This window comes from Daphnia pulicaria, chromosome 8 (assembly GCF_021234035.1).
Source record: "Daphnia pulicaria isolate SC F1-1A chromosome 8, SC_F0-13Bv2, whole genome shotgun sequence".
Lineage (NCBI taxonomy): Eukaryota > Metazoa > Arthropoda > Branchiopoda > Diplostraca > Daphniidae > Daphnia > Daphnia pulicaria.
Window position 1 is genome coordinate 891,098 of NC_060920.1, and position 19,191 is coordinate 910,288.

The following is a 19,191-nucleotide window of genomic DNA, read 5'->3' on the forward strand; positions in this document are numbered from 1 at the left end:
GCCCAGTTTTCACCTATATGTTCCAATCTCCTCAAAGTTGTCGACGGGACTCATTTACCTCACTTTCCGAATGGGATATGACGGTTTTGATAGCAAAGATCCGAGTGATTCGAACTGGACTGCTAGCTGTTATTAAGAAACTTTAAATACAGTTGAGCAACTGTTCCAGAATAAGAATGTATTCTGTGTTTCATTTAAATGCAAATAGTGTATTTCAATACATTTCCAACAACCTATTGGCATCATTACATTAATGATAACTAGCTATAAAAGATTTTGATTATTTTCGACTTAATGCCAAATCGAACCTGAATTTTGGTACGTCTTTGGTAAATAAATACTGTTGTGATTTCATATGCAACCATGCAACCCTAGATGGCAGCACCATAGATGGCTGCACTCGTGAAGCGGGAGATTCCTCGGCCTTCTCTTATCTACTGTATAGGCCCTTCCGTTTCCCTTTTTCACTTCTCTCCTGGCAACACGCTGACAAGCAGCTCTCAATAGACTAGCTCTAGTAGCTGGCGGGTTTTTTGTTCAAGTTGCTTCTCAGCAGCTATCTCTGTATCGAGAACCATTTACATTGTGTCCTGAGTTTTGATTCCTAATCTGATTTACCTTTTCACGTTCCTGGCGGAAATTGAATTGGTCTGTTTCTTCTGTTTGTATTTAATCCGAGTCCATTGGACTCAGGTAATTATATATTTATGTTCAATCCATGTGATATGACATGAAGCCCACATTGTGGATGATTATTGTATTACATGCCTATGTAATGAGAAGCCCACATGTTGGCACAGATCAATTCCTGTTAGAAATAGGCTACAGAATCCTAGTTGAGCACATATCTTACTTTTATCCTTGTCTATTTCCAACAAATACGAATCCGAAACAGTTTAAATTTTGTGCTTTATATTAAATTACAGCAAAAGTAAGCCCTAACTATTCCAAAAGCCAACACATAAAAAGTTTAAAAACATTTCAATAAACCAACAAATAGGAAAACAAATTTACATCCAACGATAAAGAGCAACTTTAAGGAGGAAGGAATCGATGTACTAAATTCGTAAACTTTCATATTTTGATAAAACAATTTTTAATTGACTAGTCAGAAAGGCAGAGGTCAGTAGATTAAGTTGCAGTTGGTGTATCGATGCTTGTGGTCAAATTTTGATGAAGAGATTATTTTCCAATAGAGACTAGAGACCATTCCTATTAAAAAATTAAACAGTTTTATATTTAGATTTACTGATGATAAAGATTTGGAGAGATATAAAACATAGGCTATCTGAATTTTAAGATTCTGGTAGACTAAATTACTAAAAATTTTGGTAGATATCCCATTGGAGCTCAAAGGGTAGTTCCTTAATCTCTGCTTGCAGTTGTCAAACATTTCTTTGAGCAGCTAAAACGCAGAGCTCCTGAGGGACATGACTCCCTCTTCCTCTATGAAGATCGGCCAGGAATTATTTAGTAAAATTCGTTCGACAGAACTGTGTGTGTGACCATTTATATTCAGCATATTTATAGCAAGCCTGACTTGAAGTATGGTAACAGTGCCATACTAAAGAAAAGAAAAGGAGGGTGTGGGTGAAGCCTATGAGGTTCCAAACGCGCTTAAAGTATTCAGATATTTTTTTTGCTCTAGCATAGCAAGCATGGCTAAGCATAGTAAGTCAAAGCGTTCTCGTAAGTCTAAATCGAGTTCGAGTTCCGACTCTGACTCATCTTCGAGTTCCGCATCATCATCTGAATCTTTCTCAAGCACCTTTTCAGACATTAATAAATTTAAGTCGAAAAGATTTGAAGTTAGCAAACGTAAGTCGTCGGTCCTCGCCAATTGGATTGTGAAGGGCATAGGTGAGAAGAACCTTAAGGCGGCTAGAGAGGCGTACAGGCCTGACGTCAAGCGTGACAAAAAGGCTTGTGTCAGTGCCTCTGAGCTGTTCACGAACCCGAAGTTAGACGAGACTTTTTACGCGGCCCTTAAATCTACAAAGAATTCGAATGCATCGATGCCCAACATCGATCAGCTGGAAAAAGTGTACCGGAAGCAGACGGACGTTGTCCTGGACATGGCCAAACCTCTTCTTTTTCTCCTTGAGAGAAAAATTAAGAGAAGCGACAAGGACACCAAAGCATTGAAGACGCTGTCACTACTCTGGGCCCATCTTTTCCGCGAGATTACCCACTCCAGACGTCTCAACATCCTCACCAAACCACATCGGCCTACTTTCCCGTGCAGCAGAGGAACTCCCTGTTGGCGGCGAGGACCTTTTTGGAACAGTCTCAAGTCAAAAATCTCCCAAGTCAAAACTGCTACTTTAGTGAATAGTTCTGCAGCCGGGCCATCAGCTTCTTCAACACCTGAAAAACGTAGACGTTCGCCTCCCCCTCCACACGACTCTCGCAACGACAGGAGTATCAACGGCTTCGGCAGGTATGTCAAACCTTCCTTTATTTCTAAAATTGATTTGCCAATTGCCGGTCGCACTGCCCATTTTGTTGATGCATGGGCCCGTTTGACTAAGGATCCGTGGGTTTTATCTACTGTTGAGTATGGATTTGAGCTAGAATTTATTGCTGAACCCCCCTTTCAACATAGTATACCGCCGAACGCATCAATGGATGCCGTTCAGCTAGATCTTTGTTCAGCTGAGGTGGAGTCTCTCATCAAAAAGGGCGCGGTAGTAGAGACAGAGGAGAAAGGGAGCTACGTCAGCCGATACTTTTTTGTCCCAAAGAAAGGACCAGACGAATGGAGGCCCATCATTAACCTAAAGCCTTTGAATCAGTTTCTTTCTTGCCGCCATTTTAAAATGGAAGGGATTGCCACAGTTCGTCACACGGTGAGGCAGGGGGATTTTTTGGCTAAAGTCGACCTTACTGACGCCTACTTTACTATTCCGATTTTTCGAGGCCATCGGAAATATTTACGCTTTCGTTGGGGGCGTAAAACATTCGAGTATACTCAGCGCTAGCGCCCGAACAATTTTACAATTGTCGTGTTCCAAGATGAAACCGTCGTTTCTTGAGTGATCAGGTCTCACTTTCAAGTCACTGCATCTGGAAGCCTGCATTGATTGCCGAAATTTTTTCAACAGATCTTTTTTGTGGCTATATCTCACTTTTTGCTTCTTCCTTAAAAAAAATTAAAATGTGAGTGTAAAAATCATTCAAAATATACAATATAGAATAACACTTTTGTACCCATGAAACGGAGGTTTTTCTCTTGTTGCCTTACTAATTTTTAAGTCTCTGCATTGTATGGGTACCCTGTCGAGTAAAATTAAATGACTTAATGTTGAAAAAAGTGCAATGTGTTACAGCAGATCATGTTATATTACCCATATAGTTGATTCAGTTTAATTTGTTCCACTGAAGTACTTGGGAGAGAGACAATGAACACTTGACTCTTCAGTTTTTGACACTTAAGTTGTTAGGAATAATCCATCCCAACAGACGACGACGAGATCCGGGCGCCGCATAACAACACCGGCACACCTACGCGACTATTGCCTAGGGGGCCCCCGATTAACCACGCCGACCCAACCTCAAGCCTACAGATCGGCCTAAGCTAATTAATTGGGCACTCATCTCTTCTTCCATCTCTTCGCGTATCATCTTCCCGTGTTTTTTTTCTTTTTTATTGTTCCGAGTCAGAAATAATATTTTTTTTTCTCTCTCTCTGTCTCAACACTTATAGAGGAGCCGAAAGGTCTCCAAATCATCCATCAAAATAGGAAAGCGAACGCAGAGGATCAAGAGGGCGCTGTTGCGCAAGGCGGGGCTATTGCCAGCTTGGGTGGAACCGCCACCGCGTCCACCACCAAGGGAGCCGAGCCCACTCGACCAGCTGCCACCAGGTGCGCTAGCCCCTCAGTTGGCGCCGTTCTTGGAGATTGCAAGGAGGCACCTCAACGTGGAACAACTTGCCGACGCTCTCCGCCCGAGATTTTGGGGCGACGCACGCTACCGGCCAGAAGAGGAACCGGCCCCACAACCGGTTCCACCGCCGGCTCAGGATTTACTGCCGGTCGTGATTGAAGAACCGGAAGCTGATCAGGAGCCAATCCAGGCACCTCCGCCCGACATTGGACAACGCCAAGTACGATACCGTGAGCAGCACGTCGGAAGAGGTCTACTTCGGCGAGTAGTCTTTCTTCCGGAGAGACAGGAGGAAGCAGCAGCTGCTGCAGCCCCAAAGGAAGAGTCAGAAAGCGAGTCGGAGGAGGAGGACGAACTCCAGCTGTGCCACGAAAGCTCGACGGAAGAATCAACGGACGAAAGCAGCGCCAATCAAGAAAACAGGCGCCATTTCGAGAGAGAATTGGGATCAAATCCAGCGCTCAGGAGAGCTTACGAAAGGAGCGAGGCAGCGAGGAGAGAACGAGGCCGTTTCAACGCCCGTCCGGGCCACCTCTGCACAAGAAGAAATACCAGAGGAAGGGAGCAGAGGAACCCAAGCATCTAATTGTATTCTTGAACATGGCGGCTACAACCGCTAAATACAATTATTGAATGAATATTCTCTGTCTATCTGTCCTTCTTTAAAAAAAAAAAACCTTTCTTACATAAGGATCCCGAGAAATCGGTGCATCCAAACGAAAAAAAAAACCCATTTCTCTCTATCACGTTCACTGTAGTGGCACGCCGCAAGGGGCGCCACAAAAAAAAAAAACAAAAAAACTCTCAAGCCGCAAGGGGCGCCACCAAAAAAAAAAAAAAAAACTCTATTTCCTCTCTCGCTCAGTGGAGTGGAAAGCCGCGAGTGGCGCCACCAACAACAAAACAAACCAGTTTGCTTAATTGAGTCGACCAGCCCGGATTTTGCAGGAGCCTGGGTATAACCCTAGCTCCAAATTCAAATCGTTTCTTTTTTTTCAGATACATCCAAGGGATTTCAAACAAAGTGGAAACAAAAACGGAAACTCATCCGTTCCACGAACCCCCAAGGAAAATAGGAAAAGGAGACGGGCAAATCAGTCAATAAGTGATCGAAAAAATTAAATTAATTCTCCATTTCTTCCTTTTATCTTCCCAGTCAATAATCAACAGCTCTTGAAGAGCTACACAACCAGGAAGAATGGTTCAGCAACTGAAGGCTTCGAGGTCAGGAACTACAAGCCACATGACAAGATCAATAGGCCTGATCAACGGATACGCCAACAAAGTGATGAACCAACAAGAGGCAAACAGTCTAGAGGTCCTAGAAGGAAAATTGAAAGGTCTCTACGAGACTTACGTGATCGCATCAAGAGATATTTTGGAGAAATTAAGTGCGAGCAAGGCGACGCAGGAGGAGCTTGATGAGGCGCAGACTTTCACGCTCCAAACTCAAGATGAAGTACTTGGAGCGAGAGCAATCATCAAGCAGAAGAAACAAGAATGGTTGGATGATGAAAGAGACAGACGAATGTTAACGCTCTTCCAGGCAACAAATCAAGCGTCCAATCTAGCAGGCAATCAAGCAGCCAATCAAGCAACTAGTCAGGCACAGATGGCGCAACTTATTGCCCAAATCGTGGCGGCCATTCCGGCACCCCCCGCGCCAGTAATCAACGTGACGGCAGCGCCAGCTCCAGCCGTACAGTCGATAAGATTGCCGCAGCGACAAATTAAGCACTTCAGAGGGGACGTACTGGAATGGACCCAATTCTGGGAATCATTTAACGCAGCTGTCCACTCTTCATCTCTATCGAACGTGCAAAAATTCGACTACTTCAAGGAGTATTTGAAAGGTGAAGCGTATCTCTTAGTTAACAATCTTGAATTAACAGATGCGAATTATCAAGTCGCCATCGACGAACTGAAAAGGATGTACGGGAAAACGGACGTCCTAATCAACGCGCACTTTGAGAAACTGGATGCCTTGCAGCCCGTAAAGGACGGGGACGACGTTCCAGCTCTGAGGAGCTTCCAGCTGAATCTCCAATCGCACATCAACGCGTTGGAAACGTTAGGAGTCCCCACAAGTTCCTTTGGCGGACTCCTCGGATCAAGATTAATCAAATTGATTCCTTCCAGGCTCCAGCTAGAATGGGCGAAATCGGCAACGAACAAAACCACAGACATCGAAATGGTCATCCAATTGTCTCATTAGGTTCAACTTCACCCTTAGATCTTGACACTGTGGCGTGGCTTCATTTTAAATTTTTGATAACAAAACTGATAAAAATGTGATAAAACAAACTAAAATGATTAGAGAATAGAATAATGTTCACTATGATTTGACTTTTGAATTCAAACTATAATTGCTCCTGGTGTACTCTACTGTGCACTGCTGGTAAACTGAATAGCTGCTATTCAGTATTAATAGGTGGCGCTTAGCTAAAACTCATAGTCTTTACAGAAATAGTAGATAGATGGCCCAACGGCCCAACCTCACCTGTCGAAAATTGACAACATATGGCTGCTCGAAAGTGACTTTAAATATTTATTAGAAGTTTAACTACACTCCTACACATGTAATTCTTCTCACACTGAAGTAATCATTATTATCTGCATAAATTGTGTCACAAAATGATACTTTAATAGCAACATAAATTTATCCTTTTTGACTTTTTCAAGTGCCTAGTCACAATGTTTGAAAAGTTTTATGTGATGGATTTAACAAGCAGAACACCACAATTTGTAAAGGGTGGCACATAATTTTGATGATGTAAGACTTCATATATGCTGCTTCAGCCAATATCACAAAAATATGCATGAGGAACACACCATCTTAGAAAAAGGGTTTTCTCGTGCCTGCCAAAGTAACATGCCTGCTGTGAAGGATCACATATTTAAAGTTGTGAGACTTGAGAACAAAGAGGTGGAAGTTGACTTTGCATGTGGTGAAAACTGTTGCTTACGGATGCAATAACTTTGAATCCTCTGAAAATTGAAAATCTTGGAGTCATCTCAATTCCAGTATCTGTTCAGGTATTGACTGTATATTTTAGACACACAACAAGAAAGTTTTTTCTAATAATTGAAATGGAACAGGACATTAAAAAGCTGAAAGAGATATCTGAAGTAGCTTGTTATGGCAAACAACTGAACAAGATTTTGGACTCCTCAAAACAGCTGGCGTTGGAAATTAATTCTTGAAAACTTACCTCTACAATTTCTGACGACAAGAAAGTTAAATCTTCAAACTAAATTTCGCAATGGGTTGATTTGGAAGACATCTCTAGGAAGTTGAGTATTGAAATAAATTGGAAGAAGCAATGTGTTGGACCTTGTAGGAAATTTCCTACATCATCATGAAAACCTGTGGTTCTCTTATACAAACTTGGATCATCGATATGTGTCGTTCCATCGATGGTTACCAACGCTTTTTACCTGCAACATTTCAACAGCATGGGTGAGTTCCAGCGCATTATTATAATTTCCGGCATCATTAAAAATACTTTTGGATTAATTTAATTGTTTTAATTAAACAGTGCTGCCACTTGGACTGTTACACGACCCGCTCTTTTCGTTGAAGACGCCCAGCTATCTCGGTCTAGGCACTCTTGGGTTCATCGTCGCTCACGAAATCATGCACGGTTTCGATAATTCCGGCGTCGAGTTTGACGAAGACGGCGTCCGACGCAATCTTCTCAGTCCACCTTCACAACTGAAATTCCAACAGAAAATGAATTGCATGAGCAATCAGTTCTCCAGCGCCTTCCGGACCGAGTATTTAATCAACGGGAAAAGCGTCGTTCTCAAGGTGAGTGCTGGTACATTCATTGATTTCCTGAGTTTCAATCGAGTTTTTTTTTAAATTTTAATCCAAAATATCAGGTGGATGGAGAGTTGACTTTAAACGAGAATGTCGCAGATTTGGGAGCCATTAAAGCCATTGTTGCAACACGGGCTAGAATGGACCGCGAGTCACCCGCAGCTAATCTACCCGGCTTGAATTATACTCACGAGCAAATCATGCTGATTAACGACGCTCAGGTAACGTATAGAAATGAATAGATTTTTTAAATCGAATTATTCTACAAAATATTGCAATTTTAATATTGTAGGCCTACTGTGCCCTGATTACTCCGCAAGCGTACGCTCTGATTCTCGGTATGGACGAACACGCTCCGCCACACGATAGGTAATAGACTTGAGTTGACGGATATTTGATGTGTTATTAACACACATAATTTATAATGAAATAGAGTCAACGGTTTCATGATGAACTTGCCGGATTACGGGCGAATTTTCAACTGCCCGGTGGGTTCGCGTCTCAACCCCAAAACGAAATGCTCCGTCTGGTAGACGCTCTTCTCAGGACCGAGTTTGATATACCCTAGATCATTTAATTTGTGATTACAATCATCCTCCTATGTAAATAGAAAATTTCATTTCAAATACGCCCTGTTATTACCGTCGTTCGGGGTGAGGGAAGCGAATCCAGATGTCAGATTTCAGATATTATTATTATTCATTTGACTTGAGATTTTTACATTCAGTTATTCTGTCATCCGCTCTGAGCTCTATCTGTGAACGTGTACAATTCTCTCCCGCTTTGGCGTCGGTTTGGAATTTTTTTTTCTCTTCATTCATCCCCAAGAATTTCTTGTCTATTCCTCTCTGTCGAACTGTTATAATCACGGTGAGCGAGTGTATAGGTTTTTTGTATAATATATGTATGTGCGTGCAGGTCACTTGAAAATACAGGTAAATGCATCGGTATTTCGCGTTTTGTTTGACTACACAATTAGCCCTCAGAATGTTTGCCACCAGAGGGATTTAGTCATTTTAGTGTGTTGGTTTTTTAAATTTTTTTAAATTGTGAAGTTAAGTGAATGTTACCTAGACTTTAGAAAACCTATAATTTTCCTGCACTAAATGTTTAGAAAAGTTTCAGATGTAAAAAATTGTGCACTGGAAAGGGACACCAGACTGTGCCATTTCAACGCATTAGACCAGAAGCCTAGAAGTCCAATCAAAGTCATAGAGTTATTCCGCAACTTATCATTTCAGAAATCTAGAACTTTTTTGTCGTTAGCGGGATTCCGTCCTTTCATTACAGCACACCTGCCAAATGCAGTTATATTTACTTACCTGGTTGAGGTACTCGGGTGTGGGAATCGAACACGAGTCTGCAGATTACCGCAGATTACCAACAGACGCCCTATCCGACTCACCCACCCTTTCTCCTACAGTGTAACTTTAATTAGTCATAAACTATATAATGAAATGGTGTAGTTATTTTTTATCTCCTCACGTAACTGAATTAAATTTTTAAAATTCCTTAAACTAAAAATTTGTTTTGAATTTTGTCGAGAAGAACTTTCAAATTTTAGTTTCAATATCTGTTACTAGATGTCGTTCAACTTGTTGATGATGGAAAGTAAACAAACGACTTTTAAACGCCCGCAGCTACCGAGAGCTTTTTAAAAAAAACATTTCCTATTTATATATCTCTGACGTGCTATTGCGTCCTTGAACTGATTCCCGAATACCAAGTTTGGTTCACCCTTCTTTTGACCGTAGAGCGTAAAAACGTAGTAACCCTCCCTCCAGCCTTTGTTTGTATCCCACCAAAAATGTTGTGATATCTACATAACGGACGAGGCGTTCATATCAGATTCTTCTTGCATCAACTTAAGAACCATGACGGAAAAGGGTAACGTGCATTGAGGATATTTCAATCAAGTATTGTGTAATTAACAATTTTTTCTTGTTTTCTTAACAGCACTCGTTAGCAAAATAGTGAAGTGCAGTATACAATATGATGACCATATTCCTGAAGTCTCCCTAAGCCAATATCTCTTACATGAGATGAGCAAATGGAAAAATTGTGTTGCCATAGTATGCAGTAAACAAGGTTTGATATTCATAGGCCAAGTAATTTTAATCTACGAAAAATTTAGGTTAGTGTCAGCACCAAGGAGGAGTTCACTTATGGAGATTTAATCCATGATGTTAATTGTCTGGCTGCGGGTCTCCAAGCTTCAGGACTTGTCAAGCGTGGTCAGTGTGTTGCCATGGCACTACCTAATTCAATTGAATTTGTAGTTACACTGCTAGCTGTAAGCCAAGTTGGGGCATTCATTTCACTGATTAACCCTGCCTATACTCCCCGTATGTATTTAAATTTTTCTTCTATTCTAGTTAGACTGAATATAAAAGAGAACTTCTTATATTCAACTATAGGAGAGCTCAAGCATGTTTCTAGCATAAACAATGCTGGTTTGTGGATTTGCACACCGGAATTCGTTCCATTACTATCCCAACTTGACAAAACAGATTACAAAACTCTCCTCGTCGATAGTTCAAATAAAGAACGTTCGCAGTGGCATTCAATTCTCAAGTCTGGTGAGTCCAGGGCGTTCCAATCAGTCTCCGTTAATGTCTTTGAAGACCTTGCCACTATGCCATTTTCCAGCGGGACGACGGGCTTGCCTAAGGGAGTCATGCTCACCCATCACAACCTCGTGACTGCATTGTGTAACTTCAAGTAAGCCTGGGAATAAAGCAAATAACATGAAACAAATATGCCCTCAAGTATTCAATTTACATTTCAGGGCGTGGTGTCCGTACACCCAGAAAGATATCAATCTGGGTTTGTTGCCAATGTTTCATCAATACGGTTGCCTCATGGTCCTCACCACTCTTGCGGTTGGAGCCAAAGCCGTCATTCTTCGCAAATTTAGCTTCCCCGACATGCTACATGCCATTCAAGATTACAAGGTTTTAAAATAATTTTCTAGGTACTTTCGTTTCGTGTAATAGAAAATAAAAATGTTGTTTGCAGGTAACCATGATACCTTTAGTGCCTCCCGTAGCTCTGCTCTTGTCCAAGCATCCCTCCGCGGACAAATTTGATCTTTCTTCCGTGAGAGGAATCGTTAGCTCAGCGGCACCTTTAAGCCTTGACATAATCAACACGATCATTAGCAAGTATAAATGGGAAGTCTTGCAAGGCTATGGTATGACCGAATGTACTCTTGCTTCCCACTTCACGCCCCCCGGACAGCGAAAGTATGGAAGTGTCGGCCAGATCATGCCTTTTTTCGAAGGGAAGGTAAGTCTCATCAATTTTTAATTGTTCTAGCTATAACGTTAAAAACAAACTAACGCTTTTCAATATTTTAGATTGCTGATCCAAATACCGGAGTGGATTTGGGCGTCAAGGAAGTGGGTGAAATTTGCGTTCGAGGTTTCATGGTGATGAAGGGCTACCGCGGTAATCCGGGTGCCACCGCCGCCATGATCGACTCCAACAATTGGCTTCACACTGGCGACATTGGTTACTACGATGAAGAAGGTTTCTTCTATGTCGTGGATCGGCTCAAAGAACTCATCAAATACAAAGGCATGCAAATCGCCCCCTCAGAACTGGAACATTTGTTGCTAACACATGAAGAGGTGGCGGACGCCGCTGTCATCGGCATTCCAGATGAGTTCGCCGGTGAGCTACCGAGAGCCTACGTCGTCAAACGACCCGGTTCAACCGTATCCGAATCGGACATTATTCGTTTCGTAGAAGGTAAGCTTAATTGCTGAATATAATGAAAGATTTCAAGAACTTACTTTTCGATTGATGAACGCAGAACAAGTTGCTCCGTTCAAAAGACTCCGAGGAGGCGTCATCTTTATCGACGCCATCCCCAAACTTTTGAGTGGAAAGATTTTGCGCCGAGAACTCAGGGCTCTCTCATCCAAATTGTAACAACACACAACATATTACAGACTTTAAACTAAAAATCTCGGTGTTTGCGATTGTTGGTTATCTAATGATAACTTAATGGTACGCGTTTTATCAGGTCATGTCTTTACTATTTAGATGTTTTATTTTCTCTTATTGATATTGAATAGTTTAAGCAAATAAATGAAGGTTAAACTTCCACAAGAATAAGTGTATGTTTGAATATCATCACCACCTCATAACATTGGTATGTTAAAATAATATTTCGACTTTTTCCTGTAACTTAACAGACTAGGGCTCATCCACCAATAGTCCATAGATTTTTAAGGCCACATACTGAAATAGACGTTGACCGAATGTTAGAGTTTACTCTTGATCTTCTTCAATTCACGACGTAGGATTTTGCCGGTGGCTGTTTTGGGTACGGCTTTGATAAAAACGACACCGCCGCGCAGCCGCTTGTGCGCACTAACCTTATCTAAACAAAATATTTAAACAAAATGTCAGTATGTTGATTGAAAAGATAGTATACGAACTGGTACGAACCAGCGACGAATTTTGCGACGTCATCCTCTGTCAATGTAGATCCAGGACTCTTGACGACATAGGCGCGGGGTAGTTCGCCTGCCGCCTCATCTGGAACGGGTGCAACGGCCGCTTCAATAATGTCTGGATGAGTCAACAGGATCTGTTCCAGCTCAGTTGGAGACACCTGCAATCCCTTGTACTTGATGAGTTCCTTCATACGGTCGGTGATAAAGAAGAAGCCATCTTCATCGTAATAGCCAATATCGCCAGTGTGCAGCCAGCCTTGAGAATCGATTGTGTGTTTGGTGGCCGATTCATCACCGATGTAACCCTTCATGATCAAGGGTCCTCTGACACAGATTTCACCCTCTTCGTTGGGCCCTAAAGCCTTATTAGTATCAGGATCCACCACTATCGATTCGCAAAATGGCATAACGGTGCCGATACTTCCATCGCGAGAGGAGCCGATAAAGTTGCTGTGAGTGCGCAGAGTAGATTCCGTCATTCCGTAACCTAAATCAGTAAAAGAGAATTTGTAAAGGTATTTCAAATAATTTAAAAATAGAAGTATTTAGAAACCTTGGAAGACGAAGCATCCGAATTTTTCGACCAATCCAGCTTGGATTTCTTTGCTGAGAGCAGCGGCACCGGAAAAAAGTAACCGCAAGGAAGACAAATCGTAATGTTTCTCAACAGGTTGCTTAACAAGTTGGGTAGCGATGGCTGGAACGACAGACATGATGGAAATCTAGACATGTTGAAATCGTGAAATGTAATTTCAATGCCAAGATATTTTTGCAAACGAGCTAAAGCTGTTACTTTATGTTTTTGGATAGCCTCCAGCATGTTCTTGAACGTGAAGTGAGGCACCAAAATGAACCGCAATCCTCGGACCATGTTATCGAAGATGCTGCTGATTCCGAAAGTATGATAGAGGGGTAGCATGACGGTGTTAAGGTCTTCGGGGTTTCTTGGAATGTTTTTTGTGAGCTCACTGCCAAAAGGAGAAGAATGAAACAATTTTGATGTTATTAGTTAATCTGACTTCGTTGATTGATACTAACACATTCTGCCTCCTAGCTGCTATGTAATTGGCGTGAGTGAGGCATACTCCTTTAGGCACTCCGGTAGTTCCGCTGGAAAACAGGATAAGTGCAGTATCCTCCTTTGAGTTGATAACTGGTTTCTGAACAGGTTTCCCCATCCCAAAGGCTAACACACCTTCCCAGGTCACGGGGTATTTGGTTTTGCTCTTCAGGAGAACTAACGGCGGTCTTTGCGAGGCGTTGGGAAATAATTCATGGAATTTTCCCAAGAAATCTTCTGTTGCAATCCACACTTTAGGATTTGCAAGTTTGATTGCATGCTTAAGTTCACCTGGAAGAAAAAGAATGAATTTAAAAACTTGCCAACACCTCCTGTTTACATTTATATCTTTACTTATTGTTTGACTGGGGTTAATAAGAGTAGCAGCAGCGCCACAATAGTTGACCCCCAAGACAGCAACAGGGTACTCCAGGCAGCTTGGAAGAACAATGGCAACATTTTCTTTAGGATGGATCCCAAACTGAGTTTGTAGTCCAGCTGCCAATGCTTTAGAGTTGTTGACAATCTCTCTAAATGTCAGGTTCTCCATGGTTTCTGAATTTGTCTGAAAAATATATAGATATGTAAATAATAATTTTAATGAGATTGATATATGTAATTCCTTACAGAGGAGACATCATCACCAAATTGCTCAATCTCGTTGAGAATGAATTCTGCCAGAGAAATGTTTTCAGGGATTACATCATCATACTCCCCTGGGTATGTCAGGATTCTTGAAGCTACATAAAAATTGGCACTGTGAAAGTGAAAGATTGTCCTAAAAATATTTCAAATATACCTGTTGCCATGATGTGAATAAAGCAAGTGTCACAGTTAAAATAGGAACTTTATTGTTGTGTTGTTTGTCTGTATAATAATAACAAATAAATTTGATATAACAGATATCAGAAGAGATAAACAACCAAGGATGAATTGCACAAAATACAAACTTTGAGCTTTCAGCCTTACCTAGTTACTATCTGTCATAAACTCGAATCCGGATAAAAAGCTACAAGGTGGCATCAGAGAGCAGCACTCATTTTTTAATGATTTAATAGTTTTTGTTGACAGGATAGGAAATACACAGGCACAGTGCGTGAATCCCGTGTTTCAAGGTCTCTCGGTAGCTCGTGTTGCAGCGATCTAGGGTTTCACAATGCCTAGTGCAACTGCACCGAACGTAAACGAATACAGCAGGCTGCAGGCGCTATTTTGTTTACTTTCTAATTGATTCCGAAACAAATGAAACGTAGCAGACAAGATATTGAATGGCCACGCCCACCAAAGGAAAATGTCATGCATAATGCCATCTATAATCTTAAATCGCAATGAGAGTGTCTAGAGTATTTGAAATCTGAATGGGGTTGTTCTTTTACGAACAATCAGGTTAGTATATTTGCCTATGAAAACGAATTATTACACTCATGCTGTCACATAAAGAGGAACTCTAGAAACCGCCTTTTTAATTCATCTTTAAAGATTTAATGCATTAGGAAAATGCAATGAAACCTTGACATTACAGTATATAGTACTAACAAGTTAGGTAATAGAATTAACAGAAGGGCAATTCCGTTCCAGATAATGACTGCTGTAACACCTGTTTTTTTTTTCTTTCCTGGATTCCATCTGTGTTTACCTATGGGGGTCAGCAGTCTACAGGCAGTCAGACACCCTTGGAAAGCCAATTTGAAAAAAGAAAACCAGTTTTTGTTTTTTTACAGTTCGAATTGCAGATATTTCAAAAAGACAAACGAAGTCTTCTTTTGTTCAAACATGTTTTGAATATTTACAGGACTTCTCACGATAATCTGGGATCACCATCATGAATGTTTAAAACACCACATTCCTCCATTAGGTCGAAGGAACGATCCAACTGAAAACTTTTTCCCATGGGGTTTACCTGCTGCTGTGGGCTCTTCAGGTCGAAATTTTGATTTCCGTGTCGATTTCATGTGTTGTAATTTCTCGATTTTTAAAGACGTTGGCATTGCGCTCGACTCCAGGGAAGATTTCGATTACCTGCTAATGAAATAAACAATAATCGAGACCCCCAGGAAATAATGATCATCAAATAGAAATCTGGACTGTAGGCGTAAAACGCAAACTGGATTTCACAACGACATAGCTACAAACCTGATCTTAGACATCGTTACCATCACCTATCCCATTATAAAATTTAAAGTGCATAGAGGAATAATAATGCGTCGAAAACTTGAAGTTCAAAGCAAGTCTATTAAATAAAGAAAATATAATGAGGGTACGAATTTTAACTATATATGGGGACCACTCCAAACAGGGAGACGGTCACAGGATCTGTTGGCTAGGGATATATAGGGATATGTCTTCTCATAGCTCTTCTTTCATTTATAGAAGTACAGATATAGACGTGGATGACGAGGAGACAATCTTGACGACATGACAACAAAATGGTTTCATTATAAAATAAGGATTGTGCTGGGAAACCGACCTGCGATCATTCGCGGGCGAGTGGCTCGAGCTCTCTGCGTGATTTGGAGGGTCTGCCCGACATGGTTGCACCTTCAAGGCCGGTGGCCGCTGCGGTATATATAGCCGCGCACAGGGGTGCCTTCACACTTCCAGTCTGTTCAAGTGTCAAGCGACTTATAGGCATCGGAGATCGAGGAAAATTATGGATCAACTTCGATTACATTCGCAACAATTAAGACGAAAGACAAGTTACGTGATGTGACGACCCAAAATTCTTTGAATCTTAAGCTAAACGATTGCATTGTTTTTTTGGGTTCATGTAATGCCTTCGGGCAGACGTGGAAAAAAAATTTTAGGACGTTTTAGTTCCCTGAAGCGCTCTGTTAGGTCAAGTCCAACGAATCAAAATGAGACGTTACAGATCGGAGTCTCTTAGTCTAGAGTGGTCCTTGTCTGATTGCCTAATAAACAGGTCCACATTTTTGTCCAGTAGTAACCTACTCGTTCTCATTTGCAAATGTCGGCCTGCCATTGTTAATACTCGTTAATACTTCTGCTGAGTGACGCTATATCAGTTCCCGCCTTTCAATGAGGGAGTGAAGCATTTCTTTCGACAATAATGTGGAAAAGAACTACAACTTATTTGCAGGTAAAATTTTTTCACGTAATTAAATCATTATCAATTTGTTTTTTAAATTGTAAACCGAAAAGTTCGCTCAAAAGCTTAAAAAGAAATCTGTTCTTGCATTTGTTCATAAATTGTTTCACTCGTAGCTACAGTTTACCTTGGTGTGTTGGTTAGCCGCGATTGCCGAAGGAAAGTTTGATAGCTCAGCAATTACCAGAGAATCGCCAAAATTGCAACTGCTTCCCCGTCCTTTGTTAGATGAATCAAAAGTCTATCACAGCAACAGATGGAGATTTCATGTGCGTCCAAAATCACCCAAATTATTTCTTCCTCCGAATGGCCATCTGATCACCAAGCGCTCGAGAAGTCTAAGAGAAGCCGAGGATATCTCATCACCTATACGTAATAGCTAAGCACATATCATCATTAACATTATAAATAATAATAACATTTATGTATGGTAGGAGAATCAATGACTTCGGAGGATGCCGACACATTTGTGAAGAATAATGACGAATTTCACTTAACTTCAGAAATGGTAGGAGGAGGAGGACTGCAATTATTTGGTGTTACAAATTCGTTCGTGAATCCTGGAGCCCTGCTATCTTCAACCATCGAAAATGGATTAAAACAACTGTCAGAAGCTGCAAATTCTCTTAGTAATAAAACATCGGTCGTTGTTCAGCCATCTCCTGCCACAACAAACGGATCACTTGCCCAGTTTTTTGGGATTGCTAGTGGAAACTTAGAAGAACAACGTAATATTATAACCAACCCTATTAAAAAAGAATATCCATCCATCACAAATGGCACGCTCGCACAGTTTTTTGGAATTGCGAACATATATGTTGGTGATGAACCCAAAAAATCAACCATCAGTCAACCATCAGATTGCTCCGAATGTCCATTTATCAATTATATCGGATGCCTGGCACCACCAGAAGAGAAACAGCACGCAATTCTGACTGTTACAGTAACAGGTAACAACACTCCTGATTTAGGTTAAAATGTCACTTCTTGTAGGCTACCATTTTCCTAAAAATTTAAAAATTTCGATAAATTTCCAAAAATTTAAAATTTAACAGCCGCTAAAGGCTATACAATCTACACACTAGAAATGTCAACGCGAACGTTGGATCACTAGGCTCGTAGATCGATGAAGAGCGCAACAAAGTGGTTATGATTGTCAGCATTATTCTTTTTATTTCGTTACCATTTCAGCATGCGAGACTCTTTCTTCCCTCGGTGCATGTTCAGCGGCTTCTTCAGCACCGAGTGGCACCCTTTTCGTCTCGTACCCGTTTGGCAGCAGTAGCAGTAGAAGGAGTTTCATACAATATCTGCAAAGAAAGAAGAAAAAGAAGAAACCATCGTCATTGGCTACGACTGGATCTGCAGTTGTCGGAATTGTGGCTACACCTCCGAACACAAAAGTCAGTGTGACTTGTCCCAATATTCCTTCCGGCATTACTGTTACAACGGTGAGTCATTTTCTTGATTGATAACAAATTAAACCTACCGACTAAAAGTAAGGGTACAGGCAAAAACGAGAAACGCCGTAATCTACCTGTGTTGGTAACACACGCACTTATGTGAAGGCCCACTCGTGAGTCGTGACGCCACTGTACATTTTCTTCGACATAATAATAAGTTAAATAACCCCGTGGTAAAAAACTAATATACTACTACTTCATAATTTACAGCAAAATGGCCCGGTGTTACCATATAGACCTAGAGAGGAAACAGGATTCATTCAACTTCTAGTTTCCGGAACAGCATCGCCGGCTAACGTTGCAGTTGCTTGTGTGTGGACGTCAAGTCCATAAAAGTATTTTATAACTAATTTTGTCGTGGGTTCAATTACCTTTCATGGTTGTACCTATACGGGGGTGGACCGGGGTGGACTGCTGCAGATTGCATTTTCTCTGTCGTTACCTGCTTAATCCTCTTTCAAGGGCAAAGAGAAAAGTTTTTTAAAGATGAAAACTACCCCTTAACCCCCTCCTCCCACCCTTTTCTTAGCTTAGCGCGTAAAAACACTTTTCTAACTGTGTTTGGCTTTCCTCCAACTATTGAAATCATTTTGTCACTCTCAATCAACTGAGCTACCAACGAAAGTACTTGATCGCTTGTTAACAAGCAATGGGCATGATATGTAATGGTTAATGGCCCATACAGTTCTGATAGAATTTCTATTTGACTATAGCATTACATCTGACTATTCCGTAATATTTGAATTTAGACTTTGCCATTTTTTCTGTCAAGGGCCGTGAAGAGCAATGAATTGGATGCCAAGGATATAGCTGTCATGTTTGTTTTCTCCCACCGATAGCAAAGTGAATGGTGGGTGGTGTGCCATTTACTGTGGTGACTATTGAAAAAAGAGTATGGGAGAAGAAGGGGAAAACAGGAAAAATATTTCCTGTTAACGAGAGGGAAGGATGTAACGAACGATTCAGCTGGCCCGAGCTGCCCTTAAATTTTTTCGCCCATGGAAGTGAAAAAAGGGAAGAAAAACGCAACATGTAGGAAAGTCGCACGAAGAGAAAATAGCGTCTTTTTTGATAATGTGTAAAAAAAAGGCGTTCGAAATTTTTTTTCGACATCTCTACTTAAATATTTTGTCATTCAATATATCTCGACTTCTCGTTCAAATGGGCACTGTATTATAAAATGGACTGGTTAAGTCAGTCATTTACTATGGTTCTCCATCTCATATTATATATACTCATCATATATTATATTATACAGTCATCCGTGAAAGTTTCTTGAACAGGCAAATGGCTCTATGTTTTATGTTCAATTTGACGGAAGGGATACTACGGTGCCTGCCTACCGTACCCCCAGTATTTTGCGCCTTTTTCTCTTTTTCCTTCGT

At 41.1% G+C, this 19,191-nt stretch overlaps 6 protein-coding genes and 1 long non-coding RNA gene across 11 annotated transcripts in view; 4 read left to right on the plus strand and 3 right to left on the minus strand.

Annotated features, from left to right (window-relative positions):
- The window catches only part of LOC124312298 (neprilysin-2-like), a 27,198-nt gene extending 18,537 nt beyond the window's left edge, over positions 1 to 8,661 (plus strand). Inside the window, exons 14-15 of the mRNA XM_046776771.1 lie at positions 8,004 to 8,080; positions 8,145 to 8,661. Coding sequence (XP_046632727.1) covers positions 8,004 to 8,080; positions 8,145 to 8,244 — 177 coding nt within the window. The 3' untranslated portion in view covers positions 8,245 to 8,661. The remainder of the gene's footprint in view (positions 1 to 8,003; positions 8,081 to 8,144) is intronic.
- The window catches only part of LOC124312355 (4-coumarate--CoA ligase 1-like), a 13,416-nt gene extending 1,594 nt beyond the window's left edge, over positions 1 to 11,822 (plus strand). Inside the window, exons 1-8 of one of the 3 annotated variants that reach the window (XM_046776850.1) lie at positions 9,320 to 9,598; positions 9,668 to 9,783; positions 9,846 to 10,056; positions 10,129 to 10,432; positions 10,500 to 10,665; positions 10,730 to 10,999; positions 11,071 to 11,464; positions 11,529 to 11,822. In XM_046776850.1, the coding sequence (XP_046632806.1) occupies positions 9,586 to 9,598; positions 9,668 to 9,783; positions 9,846 to 10,056; positions 10,129 to 10,432; positions 10,500 to 10,665; positions 10,730 to 10,999; positions 11,071 to 11,464; positions 11,529 to 11,647 (1,593 nt within the window). In that variant the 5' untranslated portion in view covers positions 9,320 to 9,585 and the 3' untranslated portion in view covers positions 11,648 to 11,822. Of the gene's footprint in view, positions 1 to 9,319; positions 9,599 to 9,667; positions 9,784 to 9,845; positions 10,057 to 10,128; positions 10,433 to 10,499; positions 10,666 to 10,729; positions 11,000 to 11,070; positions 11,465 to 11,528 lie in introns of those variants that run through there. The other 2 variants (XM_046776851.1, XM_046776852.1) reach the window with 2 other exon arrangements.
- LOC124312357 (collagen alpha-1(I) chain-like) overlaps positions 1 to 19,191 on the minus strand; it is a 1,404,094-nt gene that overhangs the window by 234,983 nt on the left and 1,149,920 nt on the right. The window lies entirely within an intron of this gene.
- On the minus strand, positions 1,383 to 6,277 carry LOC124312511. 2 transcript variants are annotated; one of them, XM_046777044.1, is made up of 5 exons: positions 6,096 to 6,277; positions 3,348 to 3,440; positions 3,211 to 3,276; positions 3,003 to 3,141; positions 1,383 to 1,468 (listed from the first exon to the last, which is right to left on the minus strand). In XM_046777044.1, the coding sequence occupies exons 1-5, from the start codon at positions 6,098 to 6,100 to the stop codon at positions 1,406 to 1,408; spliced, it is 366 nt and encodes a 121-aa protein (XP_046633000.1). In that variant the 5' UTR covers positions 6,101 to 6,277; the 3' UTR covers positions 1,383 to 1,405. The 2 variants fall into 2 exon arrangements, with proteins under 2 accessions (XP_046633000.1, XP_046633001.1); XM_046777045.1 differs by having other exon boundaries at positions 1,383 to 1,464; positions 2,999 to 3,141.
- LOC124312559 lies at positions 6,384 to 6,929 on the plus strand. Its single transcript, XR_006910553.1, has 2 exons — positions 6,384 to 6,487; positions 6,571 to 6,929. It is a non-coding gene; the product is annotated as an uncharacterized LOC124312559 (long non-coding RNA).
- Positions 11,820 to 14,481, minus strand: LOC124312354 (4-coumarate--CoA ligase 1-like). Its single transcript, XM_046776849.1, has 9 exons — positions 14,207 to 14,481; positions 14,037 to 14,104; positions 13,865 to 13,977; positions 13,592 to 13,802; positions 13,216 to 13,528; positions 12,971 to 13,145; positions 12,731 to 12,899; positions 12,170 to 12,664; positions 11,820 to 12,101 (listed from the first exon to the last, which is right to left on the minus strand). The coding sequence occupies exons 2-9, from the start codon at positions 14,044 to 14,046 to the stop codon at positions 11,983 to 11,985; spliced, it is 1,605 nt and encodes a 534-aa protein (XP_046632805.1). The 5' UTR covers positions 14,047 to 14,104; positions 14,207 to 14,481; the 3' UTR covers positions 11,820 to 11,982.
- On the plus strand, positions 15,848 to 18,542 carry LOC124312398. Of its 2 annotated transcripts, none has more exons than XM_046776903.1 (5): positions 15,848 to 16,334; positions 16,460 to 16,715; positions 16,778 to 17,293; positions 17,535 to 17,794; positions 18,017 to 18,542. In XM_046776903.1, the coding sequence occupies exons 1-5, from the start codon at positions 16,305 to 16,307 to the stop codon at positions 18,137 to 18,139; spliced, it is 1,185 nt and encodes a 394-aa protein (XP_046632859.1). In that variant the 5' UTR covers positions 15,848 to 16,304; the 3' UTR covers positions 18,140 to 18,542. The 2 variants fall into 2 exon arrangements, with proteins under 2 accessions (XP_046632859.1, XP_046632860.1); XM_046776904.1 differs by having other exon boundaries at positions 16,466 to 16,715.

Coding starts and splice junctions, on each gene's coding strand:
- LOC124312511 (XM_046777044.1), bottom strand. Junction 3,277..3,347: donor AAACTGAATCAACTATATGG/GTAATATAACAT, acceptor TTTACTCGACAG/GGTACCCATACAATGCAGAG. Junction 3,142..3,210: donor GAAAAACCTCCGTTTCATGG/GTACAAAAGTGT, acceptor ATTTTTTTTAAG/GAAGAAGCAAAAAGTGAGAT.
- LOC124312354 (XM_046776849.1), bottom strand. Junction 12,900..12,970: donor AGGCTATCCAAAAACATAAA/GTAACAGCTTTA, acceptor CAACATGTCTAG/ATTTCCATCATGTCTGTCGT. Junction 12,102..12,169: donor CGTCGCAAAATTCGTCGCTG/GTTCGTACCAGT, acceptor TATTTTGTTTAG/ATAAGGTTAGTGCGCACAAG.
- LOC124312398 (XM_046776903.1), top strand. CDS start 16,305: ATGTGGAAAAGAACTACAACTTATTTGCAG. Junction 16,335..16,459: donor GAACTACAACTTATTTGCAG/GTAAAATTTTTT, acceptor TTTCACTCGTAG/CTACAGTTTACCTTGGTGTG. Junction 16,716..16,777: donor GGATATCTCATCACCTATAC/GTAATAGCTAAG, acceptor TATGTATGGTAG/GAGAATCAATGACTTCGGAG.